Source organism: Schistocerca americana, chromosome 7 (assembly GCF_021461395.2).
Source record: "Schistocerca americana isolate TAMUIC-IGC-003095 chromosome 7, iqSchAmer2.1, whole genome shotgun sequence".
In the NCBI taxonomy this organism is placed as follows: domain Eukaryota; kingdom Metazoa; phylum Arthropoda; class Insecta; order Orthoptera; family Acrididae; genus Schistocerca; species Schistocerca americana.
Window position 1 is genome coordinate 34,887,044 of NC_060125.1, and position 27,369 is coordinate 34,914,412.

Consider the following 27,369-nt stretch of genomic DNA (forward strand, 5'->3'; position numbering starts at 1 on the left):
CAGTATCTAACAGACAATTCAACAAAACCTGACATTTTAATTTCACTGAATGGGCATGTGATTATTTAAATTGAACAGATCAAATTTCTAGGTGTTTAGACAAGATCCTGAATAGTTTACTATCTACCTAAAGACTTAATGGTGCCATTTGTGCTATTTAAATGGTATCTGAAATAGGTGATAGTTTGATACAAAAAGTCATTTACTTTGCTTATTTTTATTTTCTTATGACATTTTGTATTATATTATTGGGGAACTCTTCCCATTCTCTAAGGATATTTGTGGCTGAGAAACAGGCAGTTCGGGCAATAACTGAATCTATTGTCGACCCTTGTTCATTAGTCTGGACATTCTGAAATTGGCCTATAAATATATGTATTCTTTACTGTCATTTATTGTTAACAATATCAGCTTATTCCCAAGAATTAGCAGCTTTCACTCAGTTAATACTAGACAAAAGTCCAATCTCCATTTGGGTCGCACTTCGTTGGCTCTTGTGCAGAAAGGGGTGCATCCATTTTCAATAAGCTACCACAAGAATTCAAATGTCTTAGCAGTAATCCACACTCTTTCAAATAGAAACTGAAGAGCTTCCTCATGAGCCACTTGTCATGTTCTGTCAAGCAGTTCCTAGAAAAAATAAGCCGATTCCTGTGTTATATTGTTGATTTTGTTTACATAAACTTATGGCTTGTCTTTTTTGGGTTCATAAACATTTTATTTTATCTGTCAATACTTTTATGCTGTAATTTCATGTACTGACCAGTCCCATGACCTTAAAGATTTGTTCCTCAATTTGGTCCTACAAAACTAGTTGCTTAAAATAAAAAAATTAAAAAAAATGTTCCTGAAGATTATGATTCCTGCTGACCAGTCAAATGTAGGCAAACTTTAAATTACTGCCTGTGGGTAGTTATGTTTGTTGCAAATTTTCTGTGGTGTCTACTGGGCGATGCACGACTGTGCTAATTATAGCATACTGTCATTAATTTATTAAGATGGTAATTTATGTTGGAGAAATGGAACTACACTAAGATAGTAGACATGTAGTACCACAAGATTTGATGTTGTTAACAGTGAAATCTAAGGGCTAGCTAATGTGGAAAGACACTGAATTAACTGTTATTGTAACAAGTGGAGTAGCACCTTATTCTGACAAAAGCACACTGGTAGACACACACAGACTGATTCCCTTCCTGGAGGAGGTTTTGTATGCTCATTGCTGACTCTCCTTAATTTTGTGGCCATAGCTTATCATAATTGCCCTTCTGACCTCTGATTATTCCGAAAATTTTGCTCAGTTTGATGTTGCTTATGCTGCTCTGGCATTATCTTCAGTTTTTTTGCCTCCCTGTTTATTGATCCTATTAATATCTGAGTGTTCACAGTTGGTGATGAGTCAGGTATATGTGAAACAAATTGAAATTCAGTCTTTGATATCTTTGAAGCTATTATACTTACAATTCCCTTATTTTTAAGTATTCTGAAATTCTACCTGCCCCAAATTGGCTAGTGTATTGTGACCTGTGACTTGGATATTTCCTAAAAACTATTTTATCTTCGCATGGCACTCAGTTAGAATATCAAAGTCGTCAAAACTGGTGAGCAGTTTGCAAGCAGGTCATTTAAATTTTGTCTCTCTGATTTTTTTCTCTAATAAAGACAAGATAATCTGACACAACTTTAACTATGTATTTAATTGTGTTTTAAAGGGGTCGAGGGCTGAAAAGATTGAGAAAGCTGGACATATGGTGTGGACCTGGCTTGGACAATGAGACAATAATTGCCATCAGCCGTGGGCTCCCTGCTTTGCGGAACTCTCTGTCTGTGATGCAAAGGTGCTCTCGGCTGCTGCCTTCTCTGAGATCTACCGCCTGGAACAGCTTGAAATGTAAGCACTGCTACTGACTTTGTAGTGTAGTTCAAACAAAATAACTGGCTAGGTGATGAAACTGTAACTGGTGAAGGAGTTGAGAACTGTATGAGTAATTCATAAATGTGATGATTGAAAATGTGTTAAAAATCATAAGTGCAGCCATTAAATGAAAACACATTGGGGGACATTAAAATTGCAACAGTACACAACTGGAACATGAGGAACATCAAATTTGCTTGAAGGGTACTGAATGTTTGGATACGCAAACAACTGGCATTTCAGTGTAACCCCACAGAGTAAGTAGAAGTAAATCCACTACCTTCTATATGTGAGGAAAGATTACACAGTGGATTTCACATTCAGAAATCACATTAGATGTTGTTTGTGAAAAGGTTGCATTATACCTCGTGTAAGATGGAGAAATGTCTGTCGGCACATGTCAGGATATGAGAGCAGCACGGTTGTGGCCTGTAGAGACTGTTGTGTATCAATGAATGATGTTACTGCTTACATCAGTCGAGATCCGACAACTCTACTGCAAATATGGAACCGATGTATACTTGCACCAAGAATGATCAAAAGTACTGTTTGTTAACAAAACCAAAACTCAATTATAATGTCCTCGGACAAATATCCACACGACTATATGCACATGTCAAAGAAAGTTTTGCATCACCCTGGTTCCCAGAACTCTTGAAGATAGACATTGACTGTGGATATTGTATCACAGACACAGTCCCTTTGACTGTTGAGAGGTGTCACTAAACCTGCCCAAAGGTGTAAACAATCCTGCATGAGCAGCACATATTAGATGCGAGGGGGTCCGATAGCCAATCAGTTCCAGTCATCTACCAGGAAGTAAAAGGTACACGGCTTGTGTTGTCTGTATTTCAATCGTGCCTAGACAGTCATGGTCGCAGTTTGATCACATCCCCAGTGTTACTTTGTGCCAGGAAGGGCTTTCAACAAGGGAAGTGTCCAGGCATCACGGATTGAACCAAAGAGATGTTGTTCAGATGTGGACAAGATACAGAGAGACAGGATCTGTCGATGACATGCCTTGCTCAGGCCGTCCAGTGGATGACCGCTATCTACGGATTAAGCCTCACAGGAACCCTGATAGCACTGCCACCGTGTTGAATAATGCTTTTCGTGCAGCCACAGGACGTCATTTTGTGACTCAACTGCACGCAGTAGTCTGCATGATGTGCAACTTCACTCCTGATGCCCATGGTGAGGTCCATCTTTGCAACCGTGACACCATGCAGAGTGGTACAGATGGGCCCAACAACATGCCGAATGTACAGCAGTCCGGACCACTACGTCTGAAGGTCTCGCTGTATGGTGGTACAACGTGCAATGTGTGGTTTTCACGAGCAATAAACATCATTTCCGCCCTTTTTATGTTGATCTCTATTCCAATTTTCTGTCTTGGAACCGAAGTGATGCAAAACTCTTTTTTGATGTGTGTATAACAGAAATGTCTCTACTGTGGACATCGTGTGTTATGTTCCTACACGATGAATCCTAGAGTTGCAGTAGGAGGCGGCGTGAAGTGTGGGGACGTTGTTGTTGCTGCTGGCATGCAACAGCTGATGTGCTGCCGGTGAAGATCGGGACAAACTGGGCTGAGTTGCCAGCGTGGAGTGCTGAGATGGAACTGCCAGTACTGCCGAATGGTGGCATTGCATCTGATCTGCTGGTACTGTCCGCTCCATAGCATGTAAATGACTTTGTATGGTTTTGTAATGGCTTAAATAGTCGGAGCAGACGAGTATTTGCATGACGCTGCAAGGCAGCGTGACTAGGCGTAGCGAAATAGTGTTGTGCTGATAGTGTTCTCTGCTGTAACAGGCAGACTTACAAAAGAACATTCCAAAATCAAGATAGGAGACGAGGTACTGGCAGAAGTAAAGCTTTGAGGACGGGGCGTGAGTCGTGCTTGGGTAGCTCAGGTGGTAGAGCACTTGCCCACGAAAGGCAAAGGTCCCGAGTTCGAGTCTCAGTCTGGCACACAGTTTTAATCTGCCAGGAAGTTTCATATCAGCGCACACTCCACTGAAGAGTGAAAATCTCACACTGGAAACATTCCCCAGGCTGTGGCTAAGCCATGTCTCCACAATATCCTTTCTTTCAGGAGTGCTAGCTCTGTAAGGTTTGCAGGAGAACTTCTGTAAAGTTTGGAAGGTGGAAGACGAGGTACTGCCAGAAGTAAAGCTGTGAGGACGGGGTGTGAGTCGTGCTTGGGTAGCTCAGTCGGTAGAGCACTTGCCCGCGAAAGGCTAAGGTCCTGATTTCGAGTCTCGGTCTGGCACACAGTTTTAATCTGCCAGGAAGTTTCAACATTCCCAAATGTCAATAAACGATCTCGATGAAACTTGGCGGGTGTGTTGAGGGGCCAAATAGTACAGTATATATTTTTTTGTTGGTACCTAATTTCACTATTAAGGGATAAAACACACCCTGAAAGACAATTTGGCAGTTTAGGTTTAGAAGGAATATCTTCAAGACAATATATAAAAAATGTTTTTCGTATGAAAGGTCATGTGTAATTAATATTCTTGAAAACTGTGTAATCAGCTTCTGTAATAATTTGAAATTTTGCAAAATGCTGCCTACTGCAGTTCTATTGTGTTGTTTCTCAGGTGGAGACTGACATCATAATCATTCAGCAGATGTAAATCAGAAAGTCTTCTCACAAAAACTTCCAACATCGCCAACTGTATACTTCCCACAGCTGTACCTGTGCTGTCGATCCCTTTGGTATCACTAGGTGAGGGTGAACGAGTTCTTTGTCTTCAGGTACGATGCTCTATATGGTTCTTTCACACTGACCACTGCAATAATCTAACAACAATACAGATATTCTCCCTCACTGGGAAAGAAAACAGCTTTCAAATATCTTTCGACTTGGTCGGGTGTTTGTTTGGTGACATTTTGATGGTATGACAAGGACATTTGTGGCTTCAAAAAGAAATTCTCAAGTTCTCAGACCAAACTCACCATTGTTTTCTCTTACAACTATGAAAAGGCAGCTGGTCAATGTGATAAAACCATTTAGAGCATTGTACATGAGGAGAAGGAACTTGTTCGTAAGGCGATCCCAATAGGCTCGATGGCACAGGTACAGCCGTGGGACGTATACAGCTTTTGATTTTGGAAGTGGTGTCAATCTTCACTTGTGAAATAATGAAATCGAGCTGCAGTCACTAGCACTAAACAACCAATTCTCTTCGCCAAGACTTATAGATATATTGAAATATGCCTGATCCACAACAGAATATTTTGAGTACCATCTGTGACAATTTGGAATCCTGCTGAATTTTGTTTTATATTGTCTTCTCTGTTGCGTATATTACAGGAAGAAATTTCATTCATTTTATGTGCATGCTGTAAGAAAACATGTTTCAAGAATTTCTTTACAAATTATCATCGTCATTATTTTCTACAATAATAAGTAGTTACTTATTATTTTCAATTAACAAAATACACACATGTGAAATGCTAAACGAAGAAAGAAAAGGAACAAGAATGTAAAATAACAACTGAAGAAATAAAAAAAATATAAGTGAAATGAATAATTTGAATTGTAATGAAAGTTTATATATCTTACAAAGTAAAATCGAGGATGGAATGTAACAATACCAGAGAAGGAAAGTTGCGGAGATGAAGAGTCGCGATAGGCACAGTAAAAAGATTCACACCATCATAGCTTTTGGCCATGAAGGCCTTTGTCAGCAGTAGACACACATACACATACACACACGCACACAAACACTCACACAAACACAACTGGCACACACGTCTGCAGTCTCAGAGAGCTGAAACTACACTTTTACATATCTTAATCTACGTTGAAAATACTCTGACAGCACACATTGTGTACAGCTTCTTTTCAAAAAATTGTATTTCAGAAACCAGCTTCATTGCATAGGGAAGCTTGAAAGCTTCTTTAATTTACTTTATACAAAAATTTTCATTTCTCGAAATTAATTTGATTTGATTTGATTTATTATTGGTCCAGTTTTATCTTACATCACAAATTGTGCAATTAATATTGGACAGGTCAAAGATAAGTTACAATAATACATAGTATTAGCAAAATAGTAGGCAAATTAAAAATAAGTACTTATTACAATTAATTTTGTTACATATTTAGAAATTCTCTGGCAGAATAGAAACAGTGCTTTATTAGAAATGCCTATAGTTTAGCTTTAAATATTGGATGAGTAGCATTTTTTATTTCCTCTGGTATCTTATTGTGTAGTATTACACCAATGTTAATTATGCTCCTCTGATAGGTGGTTGTTCTGTGATATTTTTGATGTATATATGATTTCCCTCTGGTTCTATGGTTGTGTACATTTTTGTTCTGCAGCAGTTTATCTTTTTCACTATGGACTACCACCTGAAAACAGGCAGTTTCATAAATGAATAAACTTGGAACATTTAGAACACCAAGCTCTGTAAAATGGGGTTTACAGGACTCCATCTTTTTAAGGCCACAAATTATTCTTAAAGCTCTTTTTTGCATTCTAAAAACCTTTACACTGTGAGTTGAGTATCCCCAGAAAATGATCCCATATCTGATTAGTGAGCGGAACTGTGCATAGTATCCCTGCAGTACTGTTGTTTTGCTTGTTGTAGCCTTTAAAATTCTTAGGCCATAGCATACAGATGATAGATTTCTACACAAGTTATTTATATGTGTGTCCCACTTTAAGTCTTGCTGAACCCTAAGACCCAAGAATTTTTTGACACTTACATTTTCTAGGGGATCATTTTTTAATTGGGCTTGAATAGACATTTGATTACTTCGAGGAATTAAATGAAAATCGACACACACAGTTTTTTCAGTATTTATAATGAGTTTGTTTTTTTGTGAACAACTCAGAAAGTCTTTTCATAGAACTTTCTGCTGTGGACCGCAAAGTTTCTGGACTGGATCCAGTGAGCAATATGCTGGTGTCATCGGCAAACAGGATAGTTTTTGTGGAACTCATATATTCGACTAAGTCATCCACATAAATCGAGAAGAGTAGTGCCCTAAGATTGAGCCCTGTGGTACACCATATTTTATTGGTAATTCGCTAGATAGAAAGGAGTTCTTTCTTGTTTTATTCATTTTGTTGAATTCATACTGAAGTGATACTTTCTACCTGTAGTTTTTTAGGTATGGACACAACCAGCTATGTGCTATACCTCTTACTCCTCGTCTTTCTAATTTTTCAGGCAGAATGTTATGGTCCAGGATTCAAAGGCTTTTGATAGATCTAGAAAAATACCTGCAGCTAATTTATGTTGATCAAGGGATTTTAAAATGCAATCTAAGAATTCGAAAATTGCAGTCTGTGTAGATTTAGACTTTCTAAAACCATGTTGTTGTATTTTAAGAGGTGCATATTTATTTATAAAACTTAAAAGTCTGTCATAGAAGAGTTTTTCTAGAATTTTTGAGAAGGAACTTAACTGTGACACGAGTCGGTAGTTCGATATTTTATCAGAAGAACCTTTTTTAGCAGTGGTGAAACTTTTGCTATTTTAAAAATACCTGGAAATACACTAGTTTTTAAAGAGAGGTTGAAAATTTTTGCCAAGGGGTTTGCTATGTTGTGAGCACATGCTTTTAATATGAAATCAGGTACTTTATCATGACCACTTGGCGTTTTATTGCTTAATGATTTAATTTTGCTTATAATTTCATTGGGGTTCATTTCATAAACATACGTAGAAGCAGCCGAGATCACTGACTTGCCGGAGAAACTTGGGACCGGTCCTTGACAGTTTACTTGAATCAGGTCTTCAGCTAGTGAAGTGAAGTATTCATTGAATTTTTCCACAACTGAATATGTGTCTGTGACTTTTGAGCCTTCTAGTGTTAGTGATACATTCTTTTTCTTTGGCGCTGAACTACAACTTTCTTTCTTTGTAACTCTCCACGGGGATCTCATTTTGTTAGATGAGTTTCTTATCAAATTGTCATTCCACATAATTTTTGCCTCTTTGACTACTATACCATAGATTCTTTTGTAGGCTTTTGAATAATCTGCGAATTCTTGGCTTACTCTATATTTCTTACAACAGTAGTGCAGAAATCTGTTTCTCTCACTGGAAATTTTTATGCCTTTAGGTACCTGTTGCTTATTATTCTAAGATTTTACTGTTTTTGCTACTTTTGGAAACGCTACATTAAAATAGAAAGATGCTCTGAAAACTCATGTACATGCTATTAACATTTTTTGAGTGGTGATGCTTTCCCAGTTTTCCTTCGTTCTAAACATAATAAGCCAAATTACCTTTCGGGGCATGTATCACCCCTTAAAAGTGAAACTGGGCACAGACAAAAAAATATGAATCACACTATTTTTCCCCTCTACACACCCACGTAGTTTCATCAAGGTTGTTTATTGACACTTGGGATTGTTCTCGGGACATTCACCCAGCAGCAGTAACCGGTGTGACCATTTCCACTGGCAACATGTAGCCAATCAGATTTGCAGAACGTGGTATCCAACGCAAAACTTCTATTTCTTTGCACCCACACTGTGAGTATAATTGTAAAAAGGGAGAATAATCGGAGAAAGGAATATAGGTGGTTGGTACATAACTTCTCTGTAAACGGTTTAGTTATGGAGGTTACAGTTAAGTGATGAGTGACCTAAAAATTTTTTTCGTATGTCTGAGACGGACTTCCAGATGTTACTAAATATGAAAGCTCAGTACGACATACTGAGGGTTACAAATTTTTGAGAAGTTGTAACCCCTGCTTAATATCTTTCTGTTAGATTACACTTTTAGCTACTGAATATTCGTACAGCTCTTTAATGTACATGCATAGCATTTCAATATCTAAAATTAGTGAAATAGACCCGAAAGTGTTGGTTTGTTTACATCCTGCAGGAATAGCAGTGAGTCATAGGCATGCCACTTCAATACGTTCAGCTCTTTTCTGCCTGATTTCAAGAAGGGACATCTGCTAAATTCACGGAGCAATTGTGACCTCAGATTGTGAATTCTGCTGTCCAATTCTTTATCCAAAATACCAAATGGAGGTGCGAGTTGGCGAACTGCATCACGTTTGGCAATGTGGTTTTTGTAATCAGAGAATGTAGAATCTTACAACGAATGTCTTTCACGAAATTCTTCAATTAGTTTAATCAATATTATTTTTTGTCCAGTCTATCTTCACACACTGCTACCAGCTGATCGCCTGCACCCGAGACGTAACACGGGGAGCCTGCCTATGAACTGTGCAGGGATTTGTGCTGCGTTTTCAGTGAGCGAACGGATACGGGCACGCTTGCCAGGATAGAGTATTTCTTGGAATTCTAGCACTGATGTTTCAGGCACACGTTTAAGCGACAAATCTACTTGCTGAAGCTATTGTAGTGTGCCCTTCTCCTCGGGGTTCTGCCGTGAAAAATATAAAATAAAAAATCTGATTGGGTTTGGAATCTTGGTGGTTTCAGTTACGGATAAGGCGGACTTCGTATTATTGATTGAGATCGTGCTGTAATTTGACCGTGCATGGCAGAGCGGGTCGGTAACACTACAAAAAGCGACTGTACGGAAATAGCATCAGAAACTAATTGAAATTTACCTTATAATCTTGTTAGACACCCAGTATTAATTACAATGTAGTCATCATGGCTGTCATCCTAATTTCACTTGTAGGACGACCTGTCTTTCACTTTTCTCCGTCTGTTGAAAACTTCTTCAAGTTGCCACTGTCATGATCAGTTTACAAATTTGATGATAACCCCCTCAAATCACTTTTGAAACAACCACACTTTGTAATGTAATTTTAATTTCCACCCAAAAGCACATTTAACACATCGCCGAAAAATACACGTCTTTCGTATCAAGACAAGAGAGAGAGTCCTCAATTAGTTCTTAAAAACAAAAACCTACGCAAGACTAAAAGGACGAACAAAATTATTTATAAAAATCGGTCGCTGGCGCAGCGCTCTTCTGCGTGTGCGATCTTTGTATTGGCGGAGGCGCGGAAGTCAAAGTACCATTACAATGCCTCCTCTACTGACACGCTCCGCAAGCGAGCGTGGCAGTATAGAAAATTTACATAGATACATATATATGAGAAAATAAGAAATTTACATATTACAAAAAATATTTCTGAGCACAATGCTCTTTGCATATCAGTCTTTGTATACAGTCTTTTTGGTGTGTATCTTCTTTAGGAGTCGTAACATTAATGTCTTTGAATTGCAGAGTATTATCGTTGCTTAGCACAGCGTTTGAATTCAGTTCACATGATTCGTGTTTAGAATGGAATTAATTCGAACAATAGATGTTTCTATTATATTGCTCCAATGTCTTTAAACGTAGTATCAGATTCTGAGTGTGTGTGTACTGCCTGGATCTCTTGCGTGTGACTTGAAGAAAATCCAAAGTTTGTTCAATGTGTCAACACGAAATTGTGATCTCCAGCAGTCAAATTTTGGTGGCGTCTACCGGGGTATAAATGGTCAATGAGGGCATAGGAAACACCTCACTGCCTAAGACAGGTGATGAGCTTGTCTTTTACACCAACCTGAAGACCTGCCGGCTTCCACTACACCATACACTTCAAGGTATATTGACATTACGTAAATATTGCTTGACCAGTGTTCCATCACGTTGGTTTCTTCTTTGCATTTTCAGTTCCATTTATATGAATCATGTGCTACATGCACAAGTCCTTTGCAGCTCATTAACATCTACTTAAAATACATTTCTTGATATAGTAAGTACATAAATATACAAATATTTACAATTAATCATTACATGAGATAGTTACATTGTTGTCATATAGCACATATACAGAATTAAATGAAAAATATAGTAAATTTTTACGTTACATTCAATATCATTGTGCTGACATGTGAATTACATTCAGATTTAAATATACATTTTATTTATTTTATTTGTTAGCTCATTCTTTTTTTCTTTTCTTTCCTTTTTTTTCCCTTTCGTTACACTTGCAACATTTGAAGATAATTGTGGCAACTCGCTAGAATATTCAACTTAAAATTCATCTTGCCTCCTGGAATAAAATTTACACATATTTCAAGCTTCAAGACAGCCCTCTGTAGGAGGATAGGTTCATGGGATGATTGCTAACTACTTCATAAATACTAGTAAAGTCATCTCCTACAGTGGACTACACAAAATAAAATATGATAAATAAAATACATGTTAACTTAATATAATGTAAAAGTTCCTATACCTAATACCGTTTCTAAGTGTGGTATCCCCACTATTGCTGTTTCTAAGAGTGGTATTCCTCTATTACCATTTCTAAGAGCGGTGCCCCTCTAAATATCTTAGGATCCTAAAAGTATGTACATCAGTGTGGTATATATATATATATATATATATATATATATATAGTTCAAGTCACTCACTCATGTTCCTATAAAGTTTGTGTAGTTCATCTCCTTCCTTTCATGAGTATCAACCAATATAAATAAATGTTTTACTTAATAAATAAATAAATCTTCTTAGATAATTGCTGCTGCGTTCCATGCTGTATATCCATTCTGTATTTACCTTGTGGTACCTGTAAAATTCTGTTCATAAATAAATATGTGTGTATGTCTCTCCATACTGTCAGATAATCACGAATTATATAATGTCAAATATTTCATCAACATGTATAAATTTTTCTAAGGGAGGGATGAGAGTATGAGCCGCAACACAGGACTGACGTTTTGTTTTCTCCTTATTCTCCTTTCTATTTAATGGTGCATTAGTTCAGTTCAGTAGATGAGCTTTAATTATGTCATTAGATGACTGCTAAATATGTTCTCTTAAATAATTCTTCCAATCTGAAGTGTCAAGCCTACATAACTCCAAAAATTTCATTACAAGTTCCCATTAGATTAGTGTTAAAGTGTTATAGATTTAAATCTACTGGTATATTTCCAACAGTGGCTGCTGTAAATAATTCTTTCCACATAAATCTATACTTTCACCTTTAGTTATAAGAATATATAAGACATCACATAAGTTATTATCTCAGGCATACCAATCTTTCAATAAATAGTATTCTTTCCACTACTTTCATTCTGTATTCCATGAGTACATGTGATATAGCGTTCAAATCTAGTTTCTCCCCGCTCAACATATTCTCAATTACTCATAACATTCTCACCTATCCATTATTCATTCTTCACAAAATAACATATATTTATTCCTCAGCATTATATATATATATATATATATATATATATATATATATATATATATATTTTCCTCTTATTCGTCATCATTTCCTTTTTTTACTTCAACAACAATAATAATAATAATAATAATAATAATACCCTTTTCTCATCTTATATTCCATTTACCTCTCTCCATATTACTATTTATCCTCTTACTAAACTAAAATTACATTCACTCATCTCATTCAGTCACTCACATCACTCATATCAACATTACTATTATCACATGCCTCCTAAAGAAAATAATTCTGTTCAGTTCTCTGCCTCCTCTAATGTGTATATGCCTCCTCTAATGTGTATATGCCTCAATAGCAACTCCTCTTATAACCAAATATCTTATTAGCTATTGGATGGTTCACATTGCTTTCTAGACTTACCTGCATTCATTAGATTGTAAGTATCTGTATAACTTAAATGTAGGCTCATCATAACTGTATATCATATTAATTATCTTCTTCTCATTAGCTAACATTTTACTGTATGTATTTTTTCAAATGTCTGTGTGGATGTAGACCTCTGGGTTTATGTGTTAATGGATATTCTAATGAATAACAGCCAGGGTGTGGAATATTTGCAATTCGGTATGGTCCAGAGTATAAGATCTGCCATTTCCTGTTTAAATGTTTCAGTTTTGTGGGTTTAGGATGTGTTCTTAGTAAAACTAACTGATCAACTTGAAATGTTTGTGCTTTCTTGACACCTCTGTCATATTTCTGCTTTCTTTCCTTAGCTTTGTCACATAATGTTGTGTAAGCTTGTCTTACCTTTTCTTCTAAACTAACATGATTTGTTGTTGCTGTAAATTTAGGTAGAGGGTCTGCCCATTAATTTCTTTCTGTTTTATCCATAATTAATTCAGTTGGTGTGTATCCAGTAGAAATGTGAGTTAAATTGTTCACTATTTGTTCAAATGGTGCTAGGTATTCTACCCATTTTGTGTGCTTCTCTGGTGTCCGTGTTCTCATAAACTGTCCAAATTCTCAAAATGTTCTTTCTACTGGGTTTCCTGCTGCGTGAAATCTTGAAATTAAAATATGTTTAACATTCTGTTCTTCAATAAAAGTCTTCCATTTTAAACTGGTAAAATATGCTGCTTTATCCGTGATCATAACTTCAGGTTTTCCTATTCTTACAAAATAATCTGTTAATAGACGTCTGGTAATAGCAGTGGTAGAAACTGAACATAAAGCATATAATTTTAAATACTTTGTGAAAACATCTAACACAGCAAGGATGTATTTTATTCCTCCACGTGCATGTGGATAGGGTCCTGCAATATCTCAAAGAATTAGCTGTAATGGCCTCTTAGGTATGATTTGGGTGCAATTCATTCATACTTGTGTGATTAGAATATTTGGCTTTCTGACATATGATGCATTTCCTAATATTACTCAATACTCTTCGCCTTAAATTTGGAAAATAGCAATATTGTATAATTTTATCTGTACATTTCGTTACACCATAGTGTCCCCAAGTTCTGTGTGTAAATAAAATAAAATCATCAACATGAGCTTCAGGTAAGCAAACACACCAATGCTGTGATTCAGGGTTTCGTCGGTGAAGTAATACTTCTTTGTGTAATGTGTAATATTTTTCAAGATGTGGGTCTGTTCCTGCACGTAATTTATTCTTTATCTGGATCCACCTGGTATCATTGTCCTGCAATATGGCTAACTTCCTGCACATGTTTTTGTAGTAAGGTGCAAATGTGCCATCATACATGAGTAAAATTTTTAAATCTGATGTTTGTTCTGTCACATCTGAAAATTCTTTTAGGCCTTGTGGCAAACAAGATAGAGCATCGGCTATATTGTTGGATTCTCCTTTTATATATATAATATCAAAATCATATTCTTGTAGTGATGCACACCAGCGTGCAAGACGTGAATGTAATAACTTGCATGAGAGCAGGAAAGAAAGAGCTTGATGATCAGTATAAAGCTTAGTACGTTTTCCCCATAGAAAGTAGCGAAACTTGCGAAATGCCCATACTATGGCAAGTGTTTTGCGCTCAGTCACTGAATATGACTTTTCGCATTCAGTGAGCGTGGGGCTAGCAAAACTTATAGGTTTGATGACTGTTTGTTCATCTTCTACATGAATTTGGAATAAAAATGCTCCGAGCCCATAGGAACTTGCATCTGTTACTAGGCAAAAGTCTGACATCATGTCAGGATGACATAACAATGGTGCATTAACTAAAGCATTCTTAATCGCTTCAAAATCTGTCTGACAGAACTCTGTCCATTTCCAAATATTATTTCTTTTGAGTAAAGATAGAAGATGTGGACTGTTAAGAAGGTGGTAGGGTACAAATTTCCTGAAGAATGAAGATGGACCAAGAAAGGCTTTGAGTTGTTTACGATTCTGTGGGGATGGAAAATTCTTTATTGCATCAATTTTTCTTGAGTCTGGATAAATGCCTTCAGTTGATATGATGTGACCAAGGAATTTGATTTCTCTCCTCCCTAATTTCGTCTTTGATAAATTGATAGTGACACCTGCGTCAGAAAATTTAGTCAGAAGTTGCTTCAAAAGATTTACATGTTCTTCCCAAGTAGTGGTGGCAATGACAATGTCGTCAACATAAACTGTGATTTGCGATAACTATTGTGGTCCAAGAACAGCATCTAAGGCTTCAATAAATACTCCAGCACTCACTCGTAGACCAAAAGGTAGAACACAAAATTGATAACTACGTCCCTCATTTACGACTGCTTTTATGGAGGTTCACCTGCCAAAATGATGAGCGGAGGTCGATATTGGTTAAATACTGTACATTATGAAATTTTAAAAGTTGTTCTTCCAAATTTATAGTTCGTGTGTTGATTGGGATTATAACTTTGTTAATTTCTCGTGTGTCCAGCACTAACCTTACACTACCATCCTCTTTATTAACTGCTAGTATCGGATTGCAATATGGTGAATGTGACCTTTCAATGATACCCCAAGCTTGCATTTTTTCAATCTTTTTCAAAACTGCGGGTTTCTTTGACCAAGGAATATTATAATATGTTCTACAGTATGTTTTGTGTGGTTTAACATCCATCTCATAAGTATAGCCTCTAATAATTCCAGGTTTCTCCACAAATACCTCAGCAAATTGCTGCAAAACTTCAAGTAATTCAAGTTGTTGTTCCTTCGTAAGATATTCAGATTCTGTGCATTTCTCATATAAATCATTAGGTTTAATTCCCTGAGATACAGCTTCATTAAAAGTTAAATCACATATGTTTGTTGCTGTTGGATACATAAAATGTAACTGTTCAAATTTACCTTGTTTACTGTTTAAGTTTTTACCCTATGTTAACTCTATTGTCAGTTGTTGTTGGTTTACGGTTAAATGACATTTCCCTTTTCCTAAATCTATGATTGCTTGATATTCATTCAAAAAGTCAATTCCTAATATGCAGTGCATAACTAATTTGTCTACTTCCAGAAAACTGTAATTGAGTGGTATATATGAAAATGTGAAGTTAATTAGCACTTGAAATTTCACATTCTTTGATTTGTTACCGGTGGCACTTATAATGTGACAATTCTGTACTGGCAATGTTTGTATGTTTATTATTTGTTTGAGTTCATTATATAAGGACATTGAAATAACACTTGCTGCTGCTCCTGTATCTAACATTACTTCCACTTCATAACTACCAATCATAACTCGTGTTATAGCCTGAATAATCTTCTTCGTCTTACTGGTACTATTAAAATCTACATCCTGATATAATTCTTTTTCTATTTTCTTACTGTCCTCATATCGGAGAAAACAAATCGTCGGTTCCGTTGCGCTCTGCTCCCTATCGACCGTAACTCGAGCGCTTAGCTCGGTCGTCGTTCGTTTTCCGGGAAATTCGGTTGTTGTTGCGGGTTGGGTTCATTGCCCAACTCAATAATATTTACGTTTCTGTCACGCGTCACCCAAGTATCAGCTGTTTGGTTGTTGACATTACCTCGCGTCGCATTGGGAGTTTCGTTAGGTAGGAATTGAGGGTTGCTGTATTGCATGTGTCGTGGCGGTGGTCCATTGTGATTTCCCCATACATTATTTCGCCCATGACTGTAACTGGTATTGTCATTACTGTTATTCCTGCAATACATGTTTGGATGTTGTTTCTCTGAAAATATCCTGGATGGTACCTGTTATCCTCTCTTCTTTGATCTCTATGATTTTGGTTCCTTCTTCTGTTGTTGTTTTGAATATAACTGTTATTGTTCTGATTGTAATTACTGTTCGGATAACCATTATAGTAATAATTACTGTTTCCTTGCCAATGCTGCGAGTTGCTTCTCCTAATATTGAATGGATTTGTCCTAGTGTAGTGCGAATTGTTTCTTTGAGTGTTTTGTTGTGGTGTCAGAGGCGGATTCCAATAGCCTCTGTCATTTCTGTTGTGCGTACGCGAATTGCTTGGATGGATCAGATACAATTGATTGAAATTCCTGATCTCATCTCTGCAAACAACATCTATCTCATCAACATAACTAAAAAAATTCTTTATGTTGTCCTCGGACACTCCTATTAATTTATCACGGTAAGGAAATGGTAAGTGGCTTTTAAGTGTTCTAATTATATCTGGTAAATCTGCTGGTTTTGTCCAATATAATGTTTTGTCTAGGTAGCGTTCGAAGTATTGACGTAAAGTCTCTTTCTTCGGGTTGTAAATTTCTGGATTGTATACTTCTCGTTTTAAACTTTGCTGTTCTGTGATCGACCAGAATTCCTCAAGAAATGCTTGTTCAAACTGTTCAAATGTTTAACATCGTCTTTTCATTGCTGCTCCCCACTTAGCTGCTCTTCCACGTAACAAATTTGTAACATATCGAATTTTATTGGCTTCTAACCAATGTCTCAGGAAAATACCATCAAAAGAGCGGATGAAAACAATCGGATGCACTTTGTCTTTCTCATCACATGAAAATGTCTGAAAGTATCCATGTCGTACTAATGTTTCATCAGCTACTCCCGATGGTATTATGGGTCCTGCATTTTGTGTCAACCTGTGCATAGTATGTGGTGATGTCTGATAGTAATTTTGATCTTGTGGTAGCATTGAAAATGGTTCATTGGGATTTGTATCACTCATTGGTAATTCTATTTTCGGCTGTGTGCTGGGTCTAGCATTATTATGATTCTCATTTATGTTTTGGTTGCCTGTTATGGGTTTTGGTATCACTGACGAACTTGGTATTACATTTTCTTTAAGTTTACGTACCTCTTTCTGAATATTATCTGTTTCTCCCTTTACTTGTTCCTTTGTCTTATCTAAAATGATCTGTGTCATTGTCTCACACTTCTCATCTAAATAATCATCACATAATTTGCATTCATGTACAAGTTTCTCTGCTAGAGTTGTGCCATTCTTTAAAGATGCTACATCTGCTCTGTCTTCAAGTTCTTCTAAATTTTCCTGTAAGGATTTCTGCTCCAATGTTACATAATTTAATCTGTCTGAAAGGTCTGTAATCGTCAGGTCTAAGTGTTCTTGGTTTGTTTTTACGGAATTGTGTGACTGTCGTAATTCGTCAACTTGGGTACTGGTTTTCTGTTGTTCAAAAACTACTGTTAACAATTTCTCATTACATCATTGTAAGTCTGTTTTTGTCTCGTCACTGAATTCCACAAATACCTTTTATTGTCTCGTAACCTTGTCTGATAAGTCAGTAAATTTCCTTTCAAGACTACTGCTGGTTTCTGTCAAGTCGGCAATTTGTCTCGATTGTTTTTCAGAATTTTGTTTTATGTCCCGTGTCAGTTCATCGAATTTAGTGTCAAATTTCCCAATGTCACGTTTTAAATTGTCGTCTAAAGCATCAAATCTTTTGTCTAAAGTGTCAGTTTTCTGTTTTGGTCACCAAGTAACTTCAGAATCTGGTTGAGCATGTCAGAGTCCTGTGTCTTAGTTTCGTCATTTTTTCGTGATTGATTGATGTCTGGTTCTGAAGTTGACATTGTGAATGTCATGTTTTGTCGTGTAGTACTCACTCTCCATTCGCCTGTATATCTTTAAATATAGGGGTTGTTGTCTTAATCGAACCGGTAAAATTATGTCTTGAACATCCTCACGATTATGTTCAATTTTCATTTGACTGTCGGACATGTTTTGCAATGTGTCACTTTCACTAAGCTCGTCCGCGGGAACAATTTCTACGCGTCTAGCGTCCATCTTGCGATTTTCGTAATTAATTGCAAATAAAATTTTCCAGTGGCAAAAAAAAAAAAAAAAAAAAAAATTTTAAATATGTAATGTTGAAATCTGAAATTTCTCTTATGGAAATGGATATTTCTATATGATTTCTAATTAGAAATTAAATTATTAAACTGGTACTGAAATTTCCATCTCACAAATAAATGACTGTGAATATGCTCTTCACTTATCCTTTGCAATAATAGTAGTAAATCAATTTTAACTACAATTTGAAAAAATAATTTCGAAATAAATGGATCGGAATAAAGGGAGTACAGATGGCTGCTTGAAACTGGAAAAAATGTAAATTTCTGTACTCACCAATTTTTTTTTTTCTTCACTCTTATGATGCAAATGTAGCGTCAAATATACAGTTTTCAATCCAAAATTTTTCTTTCGCGTCCGTGCAAATTATTTTATGGAACGTTACCCTTTTCCTTTCTTTTTTTTTTTTTTTTTACCAAATTAATTTCCTCAGCATCAAAATGAAAATTAACACAAATTAATAACAGGGAAACCAATATTGTTGTAAATTTCATGCATGTAACATTACAATTGAAATGAACGGGACTTAGTCCAAATTCATTTTCTGATGCTATTAAGTGGTTAAAATTAGATAAAATGTCCAAAATTTATAATAACTGCACTTGTATCAAATGTGAAGATAGCAAGTCCTGTCACCAAGACGCCAATTGTAGTGTACCCTTCTCCTCGGGGTTCTGCCGTGAAAAATAGAAAATAGAAAATCTGATTGGGTTTGGAATTTTGGTGGTTTCAGTTACGGATAGGGCGGACTTCGTATTATTGATTGAGATCGTGCTGTAATTTGACCGTGCATAGCAGACCGGGTCGGCAACACTACAAAAAGCGACTGTACGGAAATAGCATCAGAAACTAATTGAAATTTACCTTATAATCTTGTTAGACACGCAGTATTAATTACAATGTAGTCTTCATGGCTGTCCTCCTAATTTCTCTTGTAGGACGACCCGTCTTTCACTTTTCTCCGTCTGTTGAAAACTTCTTCAAGTTGCCACTGTCATGATCAGTTTACAAATTTGATGATAACTCCCTCGAATCACTATTGAAACAACCTCGCTTTGTAATGTAATTTTAATTTTAATTTCCACCCAAAAGCACATTCAACACATCGCTGAAAAATACACGTCTTTCGTATCAAGACAAGAGAGAGAGTCCTCAATTAGTTCTTAAAAACAAAAACCTACGCAAAACTATAAAGACGGACAAAATTATTTATAAAAATCGGTCGCTGGCGCAGCTCTCTTCTGCGTGCGCGATCGTAAATTATATCTTTGTATTGGCGGAGGCGCGGAAGTCAAAGTACCATTACACTATGTCTGCAATGATAATGTCCGAGAGGACAGATTTATCGCTTCCTCAGCCTCGCAGGGTCGTAGAGCCACATCACGTCTGCCGAGTCAGTTTACGGGTCATTTGCAGCAGGACGAGTACACGACGTGGATAGTGGGACAATGTAGGGGGCACAAGATCACGTCTGTTAATTTCTTACTTTTCTGATCTGTGACATGACTTTTGAGGTCTCTGGAATGTCACGACACGGCAATTGTCGTCGCGGCTTCCCTTGACGTGGACGCGGTGAGAGATGTGTCGGTAGCAGTGTGTCTGACAAGGACAGTGGTCACAGGAGTGAAACCGCATCATTTTTCCATAAAAGTCCCCATTCTGAGCACACTTGAAGATACACGCACCAACATGTGGAGGTCGAGAGGAGGAAGAAGCATTGCAAGATAACATTTGTGGTACTCGTTCAAGCCTGACACCTGGCGCAATAGTACGAGGTGGCCTCAAGTACATAACAAGATTACGTCTGTTAATTTCTTACTTTTCTGACCTGTGACATGACTTTTGAGGTCTCTGGAACATCTTCTGACAACATAATGCGCAAACCGAATCACCTCAATCCAGAGGGCGGTCAGCTGTTGCCGTGGCCAGTGAGTTCTCCGCACCTCTAGTCTGTTTCATAAATTTGGCCACAGGCCGCTGAGAGAATATCGTGCCACCACTGTGACTGATGACCTCTGGCACAGAGTATATGTAAGAATAAAATATAAGAATTAATATAAGGACTGATATAAGAACGAAATATAAGAATGTGGGCATTTAAAAGGATTGTAACGCCTGAAAATATTGTACACACATATACTATATAATAAATGCATGACACTTATTGTGAAACACAGTCATAATTTTACAATTAGTATAATGCCCTTCCTTGTATACTTAACTTGATAAGAAACATCATGTAGTAATCTTCTATGGACATGGGTAGATAAATGTAAAATAAATAAAATAAATAAATAAATAAATAAAAGCAGTAATTGGGTTTTGAACGTGGGGCACAAAACTGAGAGGCTGCATCACTAGCCATTGTGACACCATTTCACCTGAGATTACTGTGCTCTAAAAGACACACACGTAAAGTAGCTAAAAAACTTTGACTGTTGTTTTCCCGAATAAGCTTAGACATGTGTTAGCTTATTTTGACTCCTCTTGCACTGTGCAAAGTTTAAGTTACAGCACTCGGCATTTTCTCCTCATTGAGCCAGCTCGATGTACGGCCAGGTCAGAGTCGAGCCGCTGATGCTACCTGAGGTGGCGCCTCCCTACTAAATGTATTCCCTCAAATCACCTAAAATATAATAGTGTATGTTCTTACTATACTGCAGACCCACAATAAGAAAAGTGGTATTTGTTTTCATTCCTGATGTTGCAGTTTTAATGGCCAGATTCCTGATGTTGCAGTTTTAATGGAAAGCAGTGTAATTTCCCAGACGAGTGAAGATACAAAGTGAGAAGCTCGTCTTACTTTCACATTTCTTACAATAATCAAACTGTTCGAGCAAATCAGATCTCTGTAAAGTCATTTCTACATCTGCAATCTGCAAGACACCTTATAGTTTGCAGTGGAAGGTACCTCCGCTACCACTGTCACTGCAGAAGAAGTTATCAAAAAGTTTCTGTTCGAGGGCACTGTTGTAGTGTATATGCGACACAGCACATGTCCGACGGTGATATATGAGCTCTGATGTGTAGGGACAGCTTAGTGAGGCATTCGTGTCTTCCTGACACGTGTGCGGAAAAAGTGTGCCGTGGCAATATTAGTACCAAATGTGTCCAAACTGGACCAATGTGCTGCTGTTCTTTTCTCAGCTGCTGAAGGACAAACACCAGTCAGAGAACAGAGAATGTGTTTCGGGCAGCACATCTGTTGAAAACCACAGTTCAGGAATCGTACACCAACTTCCGTGCCTGTGACAGTTTGACACGAGACGCCAGCTGATCAAGGAGGTTGGCTTCACCCATTAGAGATAAATGGGAGACACTCGAGCACCTGCCCTTCAGTCCCAATTTCTCCCTGTTCGATTATCCTGCCGGCGGTACCTTAAAAAAGTCCCCAAAGGGTCGACAATTCCTGCCGGATGAAGGTGTGCGGCAGGCAGTTACGGACTTCTCTGCGTAGCAGGACACGGTGTTCTTCCGAGCAGGTGCCTTTGACTTGGTGTGTAGGTGGGAGGATTGCCTCAGTGCTCACAGCCATTTTGCGCGATTGCAATCCCAGACTGTACGGCCTTCGAATGGGAACTTTTTGATTGCCCTTTATAATTAATGTTTGTCAGAATGTCTATACACAAATAGTACCAAGGAATACATTTCACTGTGAGTACTTCACTTACAAAAAAGGAAAAATCGATAATTTGTCCTTGTACTCCTCCACGTAGTAGGTGAATATGGATTGGGGCTAAGAAATGGAAGAGGAAGCCACCTGGTAGAATTTTTCACAGAGCATAACTTAATCATAGCTAACACTTGGTTCAAGAATCATGAAAGAAGGTTGTATACATGGAAGAACCCTGGAGATACTAAAAGGTTTCAGATAGATTATATAAAGGTAAGACACAATTTAAAACCTGGTTCCTAAATCTCAAAGACATTTCCAGGGGCAGATGTGGACTCTGAGCACAATCTATTGGTTATGAACTGTAGATTAAAACTGAAGAAACTGCAAAAAAGATGGGAATTTAAGGAGATGGGACCTGGATAAACTGAAAGAACCGGAGGTTGTACAGAGTTTCAGGGAGAGCATAAGGGAACAATTGACAGGAATGGGGGAAAGAAATACAGTAGAAGAAGAATGGGTAGCTTTGAGAGATGACATAGAGAAGGCAGCAGGGGATCAAGTAGGTAAAAAGCCGAGGGCTAGTAGAAATCCTTGGATAACAGAAGAAATATTGAATTTAATTGATGACAGGAGAAAATATAAAAATGCAGTAAGTGAAGCAGGCAAAAAGGAATACAAACGTCTCAAAAATGAGATCGACAGGAAGTGCAAAATGGCTAAGCAGGGATGGCTAGAGGACAAATGTAAGGATGTAGAGGCTTGTCTCACGAAGGGTAAGATAGATACTGCCTACAGGAAAATTAAAGATACCTTTGGAGAAAAGAGAACGACTTGTATGAATATCAAGAGCTCAGATGGAAACCCAGTTCTAAGCAAAGAAGGGAAAGCAGAAAGGTGGAAGGAGTATATAGAGGGTCTATACAGGGGCGATGTTCGTGAGGACAATATTATGGAAATGGAAGAGGATGTTGATGAAGATGAAATGGGAGATACGATACTGCACGAAGTGTTTGACAGAGCACTGAAAGACCTGAGTCGAAACAAGGCCCCGGGAGTAGACAACATTCTATTAGTGGATGCATATTCAATAGTGAGGAAACGTCAAATTTCACCTGTAAAAGGTACAGGAAATTTAAATAACAGTGCTGCAGACGCTATTCCAAAGGGTGTAGTACAATTTTCGACAGAGTCATCGAGTTCATCGAGGATGATGATGCTGTGCCAAAGATGAGTTTCCCAGTGGATTTAGAAATACTTGCCTATATGATTGTTTCACGTGCATATGGTAACTGTGGGCACTGTACGGTGACAGTGATGGTATTAGCATTTTAAGTAATTGATAATAATAAAGTGTAAAGTTTGTAAGTACGCTGTTCAGTTCAAGACTTCTGCTCTCCACGGGAAGATGTATGAGGTGAATACAAGATTGAGTTGTGGCATGAGATGCTTAGGTGTAGGCAGAGAAGGCACAAATCTGTTTTGTGGCTTGATGAACTTGCCTGCCGGCCGGTGTGGCCGAGCAGTTCTAGGCGCTTCAGTCGGGAACCGCGCAACTGCTACGGTCGCAGGTTCGAATCCTGCCTCGGGCATGGATGTGTGTGATGTCCTTAGGTTAGTTAGGCTTAAGTAGTTCTAAGTTCTAGGCGACTGATGACCTCAGCTGTTAAGTCCCATAGTGCTCAGAGCCATTTGAACCATTTTTGAACTTGCCTGCACTAGTATCTAGGATCAGTGATTACAACAGAACACTTTTCAGTACTCTTGGAGTTGAGTGCAAGGATATGAAAGCAGCTATTGAGGAAGCTGTAGACATTAACAATGAAGGGGAAAAAGACATTGTGAGTCTCTTGTGACGAAACCTGGATGAAAAGGGGCAATACACTACATCGTGGTGTAACATGTCATTAGTGTAGATACAGGGAAAATCTTAGTCTTCCAAGTAATGAGCAAGTATTGCTCTCAGTGTGACACAAGAAAGAACAATGATGGCAGTGAAGAAGAAAGGTGGCAGCAGGAGCACAAGAAAGTATGCAGCAAGAAACTTGGGGCTAAGTGGTGGAATGGAAGCAGCGGGGACAAAACTAATATTCCAGAGGTCAGTTGAAAAATATGGTGTTAGTTATGTGAAGTTTCTAGGTAATGGACCTTCCAGTGCTTTTAAGACTGTTTGAGAGAGCAATTGTTATGGCTCACAAAAACTAAATTTGAAAACCTGGACTGTGTGTGGCATATTCAAAAGTGAATGGGGGGTAGACTACTCTAATTGAAGAAAGAAATGAAAGGCAAGAAATTAGAAGGAAGTTCACACTTACAAAAAACCCATCGGGGGTAACTTCGTAGTGTGGAAACAATGTGCAAGTCGTGTGGGCAAATTCTTTCATAGACTTTCCACAGATGGTGATCCTCAACATTCCCTTTGTGACATATAGTGATGCAAATATCTTCAGGCAGAAGCCAGTGGAAAGCCATACACTAACAAACATCGTTTGCCACTTGCTGTTTTAGATGCTATAAAACTAACTTTCAGGTATCTAGCCAATCCTGAACTGCTGAAAAAATGTGTACACGGGAAAACACAGAATGTAAATGAGAACTAGAATCACCTTGTTTGGATGCGTTGTCCAAAAACACTATTTGTATCCTCAATTGTTGTGAACATCCCTTCATGTGACGTCTGTCTAGCATTCGATAGTAGAAATGCAGGTAAGGTTAAGCGCATGCAGAGACCGGCCTTCCATCCAGGTGCATTCACACTCGAGATGCACACAAGCATTGATGAAGCATTACTGGAGAAAGTTCAGGCAGCAGAAAGAAAAATGCAAAATTTGAAGTATCAACAATGTAGAAAAAGACAGATTGCGATTCGCCTTAAAGAAGACACGACACGTAAGTTGCAGACAGGCCCACCCAACCGCCCCCCCCCCCCCCCTCCCCCCTCCCCCCCCCCCCTCCCACACACACACACACACACACACACACACACACACACACACAGCGAGATGCTGCAGTCGGCAGTCATGTGTGCATGAGACGTGCCTGCTACTCCAGGAAGACGAGGAAGAAAAAAAAGATTCAGGACATGGGCATCATTAGTCACTAGATGTACACCAATATTGTCAAAAATTTAAATAAAAAGTTTAAATGTCAATTGCCATAAACTGACTTTTCTTAGCTATAATGTACCTTTTTCTCAGGAACTGTAAAAGCTAACATTCTGATATTTGCTGTAGTTCTTAAGATTACTGAATAATCCTGCTCAGCAGTTTTCCATTATATTTTCTCTGAGAAAAGTTCTCCTTTAAAATTTGGTAACACAAAACTGAAAAATTAATTTCAAAGCAACTACGACCTTAAACAAAAATCGGTTCCACACACTTATGTAGATGTAAACTGTGAAATTCCACTTTTATTGCTCGAGTAGTTTACGAGAAAAGGTTATAGAAATAATGGTTCAAAATGGTTCAAATAGCTCTGAGCACTATGGGACTTAACATCTGAGGTCATCAGTCCCCTAGAAATTAGAACTACTTAAACCTAACTAACCTAAGCACATCACACACATCCATGCCCGAGGCAGGATTCGAACCTGCGACCACAGCAGTCACGCGGTTCCGGACTGAAGCGCCTAGAACCGTATGGCCACTGCGGCCGGCTAAACAGTGGTAATTGAAAAATAAAATCCTTATAAGATGTTTGTCATCATGCATTGTCAACCAAAAACTGCACAGAATATCAAGCATTATGTTGTACATAATAGCCTCAAGTTTAGTATTTTAGCTGTCATATTGTTGGAGATACATATGTGAAAGTACAAGAACACATTTTGCCCTATGCCTGTCCTTAGAGAGTATCATTTTCTTATTAGTACTCTCCACATTCAGGAAGACCTTCAGGGTTTGATGATGATCATTCAGATGCTTGAATCCACAATGATCCAGGTTGGTGTTCTTGAGGACTGCCAAATGTGATGAACTATGATCATTTCACCATCATATGATATTTGCATGCAGGGGGGAAGGTTCAAAAATTGGCTGCATGGATACCACATGGTCCAAGCCAAAATCACAAAAATCAGTGGGTAGCCATATGTGCGTCTCTGCTTATTTATCGTCCACTGGCTCGTGAACAACACTGACCATTCCTATCCTGTATCGTGACTAGTGGTGAGAAAAGGTTCCTTTATGATAACGTAAGGAAAAGAAATGAGGCTGAGCCCAAATTAAGCAGCAACTCCCTGCGTAAAGACCTGTGCACATCCACAAAAAATAATTTTATGCATCTGGTGGAACGGCAACGGAGGGGTGTACTTCCCCGAGGTGTAACAGTCACTGCTGACGATAACTGTCAAAAACTGACACATCTTGCAGATGTAATCTGAGAACAGTGACCAGGAAGATGGGGTCAAGTGATGCTGCTCCACAATAATGCATGCCTGCATTCTGCTAGACTGACAGGAATTGGATTGGGAAGTCACACCACACCCATCTGATCTTGCACCCTCAGTTTTCACCTTTTCTACTCTCTATCAAACAACCTTAAAGGAAATTCATTTCTGGATGAAAATGTGCTTCAAACATGGCTCAACAAGTTCTTTGCCTCAAAACCAAATGATTTCTACTGCTGCAGAACTGAAATGTTACCCCAGACGTTGTAAATAGTGATGGAGAACATATTATTGACGACTAAAGACTGTTATGTGTGTCTTTTGTGTTTATTAAACTTATGGAAAAATGCTACGAACTTATGCACTAAACCGATACATTGTATTGGAGTTTAATTGCTTTTACTTTAAGATATTCATAATTTTTTGATTTCCATCAAAGATTCTCTGTTTTGCTGGCAACAACTGGAAGTAAAATCCATTACAATTTTCTCTACCAGCTTGTCCCCAAATAAACGACAGCACAATCGTGGTTTGTTTCAGATTGGACGTGACAGATTGCAGAACACTCGGCGGGGCCCTGTTCTCCTACCTCGTCGGGCTGCCGCGACTTCACACGCTTCGAATGGAAAATATGGCTTTTGCGAGGCTGCAACCGGGTGTGAGCAGCATCCTCGAATTGTCAGGTGTGCGCTGCCTGACATTCGATTATTCCGTTGTCGCTAGAGTTCCGTTTGAAAAGTTTCCAGAAAAGCTCGTCAATCTCAGGTAACAAAAGATCTACACCTGTTAGATTACCCTGCAATTCACACTGTGTGTTTGGCAATGGGTTCCTAAATATAGAGCATACCAAGAAGTGGTACAGAATGGGACAGTGCTTTAATGCCACTGCTTATCAGTATGACATCCTGAAGACACATTCCAGTTGGAAACTGCTGTCTTCCAGCCACATATTTGAGCCATCGTATCCCTGTACAGTTTTTACCCACCGTACTTCCCTCCAATAACAAACTGACAATTTGTTTGTGTCCCAGGTTGGG

The 27,369-nt window shown here is 38.1% G+C and overlaps 1 protein-coding gene across 3 annotated transcripts in view; it reads left to right on the forward strand.

Moving 5' to 3' along the window:
* The window catches only part of LOC124622522, a 242,915-nt gene extending 215,958 nt beyond the window's left edge, over nt 1-26,957 (forward strand). For all 3 annotated transcript variants that reach the window (XM_047148255.1, XM_047148253.1, XM_047148254.1), the window contains 2 exons: nt 1,713-1,891; nt 26,873-26,957. In XM_047148255.1, the coding sequence (XP_047004211.1) occupies nt 1,713-1,891; nt 26,873-26,883 (190 nt within the window). In that variant the 3' untranslated portion in view covers nt 26,884-26,957. The remainder of the gene's footprint in view (nt 1-1,712; nt 1,892-26,872) is intronic.
* The last annotated feature ends 412 nt before the right edge of the window (nt 26,958-27,369 follow it).